This window comes from Arachis hypogaea, chromosome 16 (genome assembly GCF_003086295.3).
Source record: "Arachis hypogaea cultivar Tifrunner chromosome 16, arahy.Tifrunner.gnm2.J5K5, whole genome shotgun sequence".
NCBI classification, from domain to species: Eukaryota; Viridiplantae; Streptophyta; class Magnoliopsida; order Fabales; family Fabaceae; genus Arachis; species Arachis hypogaea.
The window spans coordinates 6,258,884-6,270,416 of NC_092051.1; the positions used below are offsets into that span (position 1 = coordinate 6,258,884).

Consider the following 11,533-nt stretch of genomic DNA (forward strand, 5'->3'; position numbering starts at 1 on the left):
ATTATGTTGTGTTATATAATTTAGTTATATCTTTGTATTTTTAATTTAGATTATTTGGATTGGCATATTTTTAAAAAATGTTATTCAATTTTTTAAATTATTAAATAAAATCAATTACAACTAATTAATTAGGTTGATTAAATATCTAGATATTTTATAATTTAACATAATTTAATTTATATAAATACATAACTTTTACAATTTTGCTTTTTATGTAATAAATTTTAGAGATAATTTTTATAAATTATAATTTATTTTTTTATCTGTATATTCAAATTTTAAAAATATTTTTTTAAATTTTTTTTATTTATGAATAGATTATTATATATATATATATATGAATATTTAATTTTACAATTTTAGATTATTATATAAATATAGTTAATATGATCTTATTTCTATTATTTGAGCATAATAATGTCTTTATGAATTTTTTATTGCATAATTCACTTTGACAAAAGAAATGATTTATGAAAATTTAAACTTAAACACTTACTATGATTAAGTTCAAATTTCAATTTATTTTATCACATTATATAAATATTAAATTCTTTGATTAAACACTTATTTGATTTCGTCATTACGATATCATATTATATATAACTTTTCTATTGACAATTAAATTTCAGTTGTTACACAAATGATATATTGTTATAACAAGAATACATATAACTTTAAAAAAATTATATAATTTAGACTTTGATTATTTATACTAAGTGGCTCAAATAACTCCACGTCACGAACCAATGAATGCTAGGAATAGAAATAATCACAAAAATAGCAGAAACAAGTATTTGTGGAAATTATTTGCGTTTTAGGACTAGATAGGGACCCGTGAAATCTCCACGACCCGCCATGCAAAAATGGATGGGACACGGGTATAAGTATTCACGTTATGTGACCCATTAAATACACGCGAATATAAAATTATTTTAATTTATATATACATAAATCCATTTCTTGAATTTAGTAACCATAATTCTTACCTCTAATTCAAACTCTCTCTCTCTAACTCACTTTCTCTACCTCTTAAGTCTATCACTACGACGTTCAGTATCATCCCAAAAAATTATGTTATATTATTATATTGGAATATGTTTTTATGTTTTTTCTTTTGAAATGCTATTTTTTATAATAAATATGTTATGAATTTTGTTGGATTATATTGAATTGATTATTGTATGATAATTATATTATGCCCTTTTGTGTTAATTTTTCCAAAAATTTTCAAAGAATATTCGTAGATACGAGGAGATTTGTGTTTTTTAAGGGAATAATTATAGGATAAATACTAATTAAAAAGAAATTAAAATACTAATTTATTTTCAATAGAATAAATTATAGAAAAAATTTTAAGTGTATCAAGTACTCCAACCGCTTATCTTAATTATATATAATATATATTTATTAAAATCAACCGTTAAGGTCACCGAAACGCCAATATTCTGGGTATATTTGAAAACTTTCTTAAATTATATATTGAATAATAAAAATTATTATTGGTTTCTCTTTACATTAACTAATACTTAACAATAGTGTTTCGGTATACCATGTTACTAAGAAATATTATTCAATCCTCATCCATTTGTTGGCAGTATGCAATCATAACTAAATCCCCTTCAAGTTCAAGATCTGTTCAACACTAATTTTGGCATAAAATTCGCAGGGAAATAGAATATAGAATGAGGTCAGAGATTACTGATTCATTTGATTATTCATGGCAGCCTCTTTTTTTTTTAATTATTATTAAATGCACCTGGAGTCAAATATGCTATATTACACACCACTTAAATGTTCCAAAATGTCACCACCTCTACCTAATTTATTATCATCAGCCTGGTAAGTAAGTAGTAGTTATATTGTCTAACAAGTAACAACCAAGGCATTAATTTATGGTTGTGTTAACGACATCAATTATAATCCTATTATTAAATAAACAAGGGAATCAGCATACTTTTTCTGATAATGGAATTGCTAACTAATATTAATATCCCTGCCAGCATTTCTTTTATGGCCTAATAATGGAATTCTTTTGTACGAATAAAATAAAGATCAGTTACCAAATTATGAACAACAAGAATAATCCAACCAAGCATCATAATAGCACATATTTAGTTGCACCCTATCTGATTATTAACTTTCCTATTTCCTCTGATATCTTTTCTGCTGGAGTAAGTTCATTACTTTGTAACATACAATAAAAAGACTTCTTGAACCATATGCTATCCTTTAAGGAACTACTAAGGTGATCCACAGTTACAGTAAAAATTAATATACTAGCTTTAACTTAGATTTGAGCTAAATTTAGAACATGCTTGCTCAAATTGTACATTGTAAGTTTTAAGATTTTTCTAGTGTGTATTATTAGTTCTAAAGGATCAATTTGAGTAACTGACAGCAAAATCAGCAGCAAAAGTTGATCATACTCAATTGCCATCACTCCCAACTCTAAGAAAGAATCAAAATTTTGTACAACCTCAATATTTTACTTTACAAGCAGAAAACGCGCTTAAACAATCATAAAATACAAAATCAAAATGTACAAAGAAATCATGCCGAGACTAAGCTAGTTCAAGATAATCAAATGATTTTTTCTTGTCCAAAGTTCTAAATTACCAGTATAAGTAGATGATTGAACAACTTCCCTGCCCTCAATCCACGCTCATGGTCCCGGACTCAGAGTTTCCCTCTTCTTCTTCCTTAAGCTCTTCTTGCTTATTAGGATCCGAAAGGTGTTTACTCTGCATTGTGAATGCCTGATAACCGGTTGGACTACAAAGCTGCCCTGAGTTGCTTAGAGCAGATTTCTCAATATCAATCCTCCCAGCAGTAAAAGGTATTGGCCTTTCCATAACCGAAGGCACAGACTCATCGGTCTCCAGCATCTTAACAACCTGGTCCATTGTAGGCCTAGCATACAACTGAGGATGTGAGCACAGCACAGCAACCAACACATACTTCTCAAGAACCTCCGGCGCGCCCTGTTCCGGCATTCCATCTTCAATAACATCCAATGATTTACCTTCCCTAACCAATGACCAGGCCAAGTCAGTCAGTGCATTTGGCTGTCCATCGCTGTCCGTCTCCAGAGCCTTCCTCCCACTCAACAATTCAAGAAGCACGACACCATAGCTGAAAACATCACTCCTCTCTGTCAATTGCCCATAGAGCGCATACTCCGGCGCAACATACCCCATGGTACCAGCAACTCTAGTACTCATATGTGTCATTCCCTCCGGATTGAACTTTGCCAACCCGAAATCTGCGACCTTGGCCTCAAATTTCTCATCAAGAAGAATATTGCTAGCCTTAATGTCCCTGTGAATGATTGACGGCTGCGCGCCGTAATGCAGATAAGCCAAACCCCTAGCAGTTCCGAGAGCTATCTTCTGCCGAAGGGGCCAACTCAATTTCTTCCCTCTTGACCCAAACAAGTGATCATAGAGACTCCCATTTTCCATCAAATCAGTCACAATAATCCTCTGATGACCCTCTAAATTAGTTGTGGCCGTACAATAGCCTCTCAAAGCAACAAGATTGACATGCCTAACGCTGGCAATGACCTCAACCTCATGAGTGAAGCTAGCATCACCGGCAACAGAACAATTCTTGAACCTCTTCATAGCAACCTGAGATCCATCGTTCAACAAACCCTTGTAAACGTTGCCATAACCGCCACTCCCAATTATGTTATCCCTTGAGAAATTCCTGGTGGCTCTCTTGATTTCATCGAAGCCGAACCTAATCAAGGTAGTGCTCTGGTTCATGGAGTCCAATCCAGAAGAACTCAAACCAATCTGATCCATGCCAACACCACCTTTCTTCGTAATCTCGTTCCTCTTCTTCTTCCACCTCAAGTAACCCCAGAACCCACCAAACAAAACCAACCCCAAAACACTGAAAACAGAAACAACAACAGCAATAAGAACCGTCTTACCGTTGTTGCTTTTCCCGGAGGAAGAGAAATCAAGGCCGAATAAGCACTTAGCGGTGCCGGTATCAGTAGGGTCAGCAAGATAAGCAGCGTAGATAGAAGTGTAGGACCTGCACTCGGAGACGTTGCCGACGGTGGAGCCGTTCAAGTAGGACTGCAAGTTGGACAAGCTGGTGGTGCAGCTGGCGCAGGGCGCGTTGTTATCCAAAGACTGGTTGCAGCTACTTTTAACGCTTTGGATGGTTGCGGCGGGGACGGCGGATTCGAATTGTTGGAGGGTGGTGATGTTCATGCAACCATAGGAGATCCAGGAGGTTTGGAGGCCGCAGCGCGAGCGAACGTCGAAATTGGGTTCGTATTTGGTGATGTAGGATTGAAAGGTGGACCAGCATGAGGCGGAGGAGTTTAACGGCGGAACGAAGCGGGATTGGCGGCGGAGGTAGTCGGCTTGGAGGAGGTGGAGGGTTTGGAGGACGTTGTGACACGTTGAGGATGAGTCGAAGGATGGTTCGGAGCCGCCGCCTAGGGTGGTGAGGAGGGTGGTGTTGAGTGGGCATGTTACGTTGTCGTTTTGAGAGAGCGATGGCGGCGGGAGGAGGAAGAGAAAGAAGAGAAAGATGAAGAGTGACATTGGAGGTGCCTGGTAGGTGTTTGATAATTTGCCAAGAAGAAGAAAAGAAAGAGAATAAGTGGTTCTGTGATTTGAGTAATATATCATCGTCATTCATCACATCATTGTTCTTTCTCTCTCTCTGTGAGACTCTCAACGGTCAACACTCAACAGCCACCCACCGTTTACCTTTCGTCCTTTCCTTTCATTCTTACTAATTACGATTATATAATAATAACAAGTTCGTTACTAGCTCAGCAAATTTAAGATTCTTTAGTGACATTTTTCTTGCATTAGTAATATATATACTGCAGTTTAATTTTGACTTGAAAAGGTTTACTAGGTATATACATCGTGTGAATGTATACTTTTATTATTATGTTTAAAAAGAAAAGATGAGTTCTTGTAAACCATCTCTTAGTTATCTACTTCTAAATTTTTATGATTATTAATGCAGTGTAAGACCGACGGGGATTAATATGATTTTGCTAAGGAACGAGAGAAAACTGCGAGGTTAGTTAGTTTATACCAATAAAAATATAAAAATATTATTCGTTAACTATTAAAATTATTTATTAATATATTTTTGTATAAATATATATATAGTTTAATTTATTTTTAATATATATTTATATTTTAATATATATATTTTATATTAATAATTAATTTTGATACACACCATAACATAATCAATAAAAATAATGATTTACAGAAATAGTGACAAAAACTGCTGACGTGCTTTTGACCAATGACCACGAGAAACTGTTCCCATTTTAACAACCCCTCTCGACTCTACTTTATTTAACACATGCTCTTTTATGTACACTTATAATATTAGAGAGATAATATTTAAAATTATTTTATATAATATAATATTTATAATTTTATATATATAATATTTACAAATTATAGATTTATTACATTTTAAATTATACAAATATTTTAATAATAATTAATAAATATTAAATAAAATAATTTAAATTGATTTTTTATTACTTTTTAAATATTTCAGTCTCCGGAACATTATTGAATACTGCTAGTTGGGAGTTCTATCCTTAATTAATTTTATAATCATAAATATTCATAATGACAACTCCACTAGTAATTAGTTATGCATAGATTTCCTTATTACTGTTAATTGTGTGATAATTAGTTCCTTGTCTTGTCGTGACGTGACAACAGATTCAAAGAGGCGAGACCTTTAGGCCTTTGGGGTCAGAAAAATTAGGACTATAATAAAATTTTCGGTGAAGACTATAATAAATTACTAGTCAAAGATCGCACACTAGGACTTATTGGGCCCAATGAAGATTTCAGCCCAATTCTCCGCAAGGCCCAAAATACCTTGGCAATCTCCATTGTGTCCCTCAAATAATTCCCAGCAATATCTTGCCACAAAAATAATACCTCCAACATTAATGATTAGGATTATATTTTTTATTTTTAAAATTTATTAAAAACTTTTAAATTATTTTTAAAATTTATTTTATTTTAATTTTATTCTAAAAAACTTTTATTTATATCAAATATACTTTTAATAAAATTTTTAAAAAATTTATGATTATTTCAATAATAATACATAACAATTAAAAACTAATAATAGAATTATATATCTTATTTGTTTGTGTTGAAATTGTTTTTTTTTTTTTGAACCCAATGAGTAATAGCTCAAATAGTATAATCTCCCCATACTCAATTAAGAGGTTGCGAGTTGGAATTGGTAAAAAAAAAATTGTTTTTTTGAATTTGTTATTAAATTTGCGGAATTTGAAGACCATGTACACAACGGCCTAGGGGGAATGAATGAATGATAAAAAATGTAATAAAATTCTCATCATAAAACTAAATTGAAAAGAATAAACCTCAAAACAGGTGTTTCAACTTCCAAGTCTCACCCATAACAATAATCACATGGTGTGCTGACTGCTGAGCACACACGTAACAATAGACGAATGATAGATATAGATATTAGATCTAGTGAAATTAAAGATAGAATCTCAAAAGAAATATGAAATATGCATGAGTATGACGTAACTTAAAAGAAAATATACACGCAAATCTTGAAATAAATATACTGCGTAGCTTGTTGGTTTGTTTGTGGTGGCTCTAATTTTTGACAGGGCATTTGATATTCATAAGACAGAGTTGTGAATAATAATGGTTAGAAAATAATTAGAATTGATTTAGATAAATTAGTATTATTTATATTTATATAAAATATCTGTATATTAATGATAAGATTGTATGTTTTTATTATTTTGATTCTTTTAACACCTATATATATTTATATATTGTATCTTTGGTCACGCACTCAATAATATACCATTCTTTCTCCAATTTAGTTTTTTGTTTCTAATATTAATTAATCCAAAAAAAGATATCGATTTTCTTTACAAAATACAATCTTCATTTTTCTTAGTTTATCGCGGTATTTTTCAATCCTACAGGTGAAATACCAATTCTATAAATTTTTATATTTATTTTGTTTTATAATTTCTGAGCCATCTATGAATCGCTACAGGATGTAGCTGACAAAATTCTGCTGATCAAAAACTTTGAGTGGCTATAATGAAAATTATTTATCCATAAATCGCTACTGTGTACCACGGTTTATACAAGACAGTATTCCTTCTCATTCGTGGTTTTTGCTTAGCAAAATTTTTTTAGAAGGTGTAGCGGTTTTTGCCCAGCACAAAATTCTACGTAAAATCAATGTTCGATTGAAAATTCCTACACCATATAACAATTTTTATAGATATAAAAAGTTGCAATTTCGTCTGCGATATTAAAAAGTTATAATATGATAAATTTAATCTCCAAATAATTTATATACGTAACTTGCCCTAAATAATAGATAAATCATGAATATAATAGTATTAGTGTGTAAGCTTGCGGTTTTCTTGTTTTGTACGTCTAGCGATGATTAATGTATAATCCAGAATTATGGGTATACAATAACAAGATAGCAATCTTACACGTGACATTATATTATTGGCATATCACCAAACTCTTCCCTTTTGCAATCATATTTTGCAAACTTGAAAGCAACATATGGAAAAAAGGGCAGTGATGGCTACTTGTTTGTTTGTTGAAGTGCGTCTCTGTTCACTGTTTCTTGGTCTCTTTGTCCCTCTCTGTTACATGTCCCCAATACATACAAAAAGATACAACCATATCATGTTTTAACTTTGAAATGTGATTTAATCTTCTCTGCCATTATAGCTACCTAACTTCTTTTATTCTCAACTTTGTATCATTGAATAGCACCTGTTTTGAAAGACAATGAAGGACTTGTTAGTGGATTCCCCAGTTTGTGTTCTTGAGGATTTCCTAAGGACCTCAGAATCAGAATCAAGCACTTATTCTTCCAAAGAGCACACTTTGGATTCTGAGTCTCATCAAGATAAGCCTAAACATGTTTCTAAGTGGCAGGTGGAAGGTGGAATGCATCTGGTTCTTGAATTGTCTGAAAAAGGAAGCCTAGCTTCAGTTCTTTATGGTAATGCAGGATTAATTGTTTAACCTTTTCAAAATTTTCATGTGTTCTAATTTCTTGTGATTGTTATTAGGGTCCAAGGAGAACCTTCCCTGGTCTATTAGGCAGAGAATTGCATTAGGAACAGCAGAGGGAATATTATATCTTCATGAAGGTTGTCAAAGAAGAATTATCCATAGAGATATAAAAGCTGCAAATATCTTACTCACTGATGACTTTGAGCCTCAGGTATATACACTATGCAGCTATATCTTACTTTGGATTCTGTGATTCTAAAGACACTAAAGACAAATATTCTTTTTGGAAGATTCCTGGTTTTTGTTAGCTATGAAATTATGAAACTTGTCTCTTCATGTATTTGAATTTTATGTTTTTGTTTCACAGATTTGTGATTTTGGGCTTGCAAAATGGCTACCAGAGAATTGGACTCACCACAGTGTTACAAGATTTGAAGGGACATTTGGGTTTGTAACATTAAGAAATAAATAGATTAATCCTCTATAATCTATATTTAATCAATTTTTGTAACCTCAAAATAACTTAGGTATGGGTGACACAGATACCTTGCTCCAGAATACTTACTCCATGGCATAGTAGACGAGAAAACAGATGTATTTGCCTTTGGTGTTGTGCTATTAGAATTAGTAACTGGCCGGAGAGCGCTTGATTACTCGCAACAAAGTCTTGTCCTATGGGTATGTATGCGACTTTTCATGTGAAGATGATAGTCGAGAACCATTAGATAGTCTGATATCTCTAGATAAACTGCTTAACATAATGCATGTTTATATCTTAACTATTATCTTCGCATAAAAAGTATCTTTACTTGAGTAACGACCTATAATAATGGATGGTTTTTTATAGGCAAAACCTTTGCTGAAGAAGAATAAAATTAGGGAGTTGATTGATCCTTCACTAGGAGGTGATGACTTTGATTATAGACAGATTAATGTTATGCTCTTGGCAGCTTCTTTATGCATACAACAATCTTCAATTCGTCGTCCCTCTATGAGACAGGCACGTTGGTTCATTCTCTACCTTTTTAATTTCATCTTCAGATTTATTTGAAGTTTTGAACTCTATATATATTGATATGTTGGGTGCAGATTGTGCAGCTTCTGAAAGGGAATCTTAGCTGCATCAAGTTTGCAAAGAAATCTCGAGTTCCATTCTTCACAAGAGTCTTTCAAGACGAGTTTCTTGACTCTGATTAGTTCAAATCAGAGGAAGCACTGAGAAGGAATTGTGATTATTGTGCATTAACAGTTAACACCATATATAAATGATACACATGCTAGATTTTTGTTACTAGATAATCAAATACTTCATTTTTTTTATATCTGTTTTACTGTTTAGAACTCTAGATATATCAAGCTGCTCCTATTTATTTATTTTAGTATTGTCTGGTTGTAAAATTTAAAAATGTAATATTGACAAGGTCTAGGAAAAAATAATCTTTTGTTTCAGGTTATTTCTTAAATCGTTTTTTATTGAAGAGTGTTGTCTTTTTTATTAATTAAAAAATATTTACTCTTTATTTATTGTATTTTATATTGATGGTTTCAGTGGCTAAGAGAAGGGGTTGAATCTTAGCCCCCTTTTTGTTGCTAACACATGCTGAATTTAGAGGAGACTTTTCTGTTTTAGCTCGTCTCTGGACACGAGACCTTTTCTTTTATCTCGTCCCTAGTCACGAGACTTTTTGTTGTCTCGTCACTTTGCACGAGACATTTTTAGTTTTTGCTCCTGTACAGTAGAAAACAGAAATGGAGTAGGAGAGAAGAGAGATTACACCCAGATATATCCTGGTTCAGCTGCTAAGTGCAGTGCAGCCTACATCCAGTCTCCATCACAACAATGATGGAATTTCACTATAATCAACCTGATTACAAACTGTAAAGTGCTAACCCAACTTACAAGGGGATTCCCACAGAATCATGAAACTCAACATAGATGAACAAAGGAACTCTAAGACATCTATGGCTTTTTCTTTTAATTTTGCACTCTCTGCCTTTTTCCACTCTATGGCTTTTTCATACAAACCTCACTGTTTTCCTTTTTCCATGAGACTCAAGACATGACAAAATTAAACAGAAAAATACAAAACAGAATACATTGAAGGAGAAGAGAAAACTGTTAGCTCAGGTAGCTCTGAGAACTCTGTGCCTTGCACTCTCAAATTTTCTCCTTGCTCCAAACAGTGGCTGTTCTCTCTTTTTATAGAAGAGGGAAGCCTCCACATATTGAAGCCAACAACCGAACTAACTTCTTCCTCCTTCAACAAACAGAACCGGTTCGGCCACATAGAGAGAGAAGAGATAACCATGCAAAACCCAACATGCAATTACCTCTAGTCCTTTCTTGATCATCACCCTTCATCAATCCGAGCTCTCCATCCTTGGCTTGCTCTCCAAGATGGATTTCTGGCCCTTGATGCTTCATGATGATAATGACTTCATCTGCTTCAATCTCTGCCTCAACCATCACTTCGCCACTCTAGCTACTTCCTGTGGTGGTTGAGCAGAATCAAAGACAAGCCATGCTTCAAGAATCTCTCTTGCTGGCCGAATCTTTACCTTCCATTTTTGAGCATGAAGAACTCAAGATAACCTCACCAAATCTAACCACATTTGGTGAGTATCTTAGCCACAGCTCATTTTTATTTTAGTATGTTTTCTTGCCATCATCAGCTTGATGGTCTTGATACATGCAACTTCTTCCTTTTCTTGGTTGATTAGCATAGCGTCCATAGCTTCCTGGACAAGGACCGAAGGAAGAAGAAGAAAGAAATGAGAGAGAATGTGAAGTTAAAGTAAAAGCAATTAAATGAAATTGAAACATATTGATAGATTGCTTTTACTTCCCTTGCTTTGAGTAGCGTATAGCATTAATCATAATGATTCCCTATCAAATCAAAGTCAAGTTCTCTCTCATGTTTCCAAGGCTAGCTTATTAAGTTTTGAAATCCATTCTTAGCAAGCAATGGAATCCGTTGGAAAGCATGAAGTCTATTTGCTTTCTTAGTTTCGGACCAGGCTTGGAACCATTCAACACTAAAAAGACTTGGGCTTGTAGTATTGAAATTAAAGCTGGCCCAATTAGTTAACATTTGCTTTCTTGATAAAATTTGTTTCGGATCAAGCATAGAGCTCATAAGAAAGCATTTGTTTGGGCTTGCAATAATATTTATTCTGGTCCATTTAATAATTCAGCCTCATGGTATGAGAGACATGTAGCAAGGCTGATTATTGGGCTTAAACCAGAAACTCATTTTTTGGCCCAACATAAAATCTGCACAACAAAATTATCAATTAAGCAAATGTGAATTAAGATCAAATTAATAATTTTGTATTTAAATATTTCAATAATGTTTGTTCATCATCAAAATTAAATAAGAGTTTTCCATACTCATCAATCTCCCCCTTGATGACAAGCATTATCAAAAATTGAAATGGAAAGAAATTTAAAGATTGAGTAAAAAATACTCCCTTTG

General features: G+C 33.0%; 2 protein-coding genes across 2 annotated transcripts; one reads left to right on the forward strand and one right to left on the reverse strand.

The window, feature by feature from the left end:
• Positions 1–2,403: 2,403 nt before the first annotated feature.
• On the reverse strand, positions 2,404–4,813 carry LOC112754792 (probable LRR receptor-like serine/threonine-protein kinase RKF3). Its single transcript, XM_025802568.3, has one exon. It carries the CDS (start codon positions 4,656–4,658, stop codon positions 2,652–2,654), a length of 2,007 nt encoding a protein of 668 aa, XP_025658353.1. The 5' UTR covers positions 4,659–4,813; the 3' UTR covers positions 2,404–2,651.
• A 2,871-nt stretch (positions 4,814–7,684) lies between these two features.
• LOC112759196 (receptor-like cytosolic serine/threonine-protein kinase RBK2) lies at positions 7,685–9,506 on the forward strand. The gene is made up of 6 exons (XM_025808013.3): positions 7,685–8,043; positions 8,114–8,268; positions 8,425–8,504; positions 8,600–8,735; positions 8,905–9,057; positions 9,147–9,506. Exons 1-6 carry the CDS (start codon positions 7,827–7,829, stop codon positions 9,252–9,254), a joined length of 849 nt encoding a protein of 282 aa, XP_025663798.1. The 5' UTR covers positions 7,685–7,826; the 3' UTR covers positions 9,255–9,506.
• Positions 9,507–11,533: the final 2,027 nt, after the last annotated feature.

What these genes read in the sequence shown, in the direction of transcription:
- LOC112754792 (XM_025802568.3), bottom strand. Translation starts at nt 4,658, where the DNA reads ATGACGATGATATATTACTCAAATCACAGAACCACTTATTCTCTTTCT.
- LOC112759196 (XM_025808013.3), top strand. Translation starts at nt 7,827, where the DNA reads ATGAAGGACTTGTTAGTGGATTCCCCAGTTTGTGTTCTTGAGGATTTC. An exon ending in CCTAGCTTCAGTTCTTTATG is followed by an intron (nt 8,044 to 8,113) that starts GTAATGCAGGAT and finishes GATTGTTATTAG; the next exon opens with GGTCCAAGGAGAACCTTCCC. An exon ending in CTGATGACTTTGAGCCTCAG is followed by an intron (nt 8,269 to 8,424) that starts GTATATACACTA and finishes TTTGTTTCACAG; the next exon opens with ATTTGTGATTTTGGGCTTGC.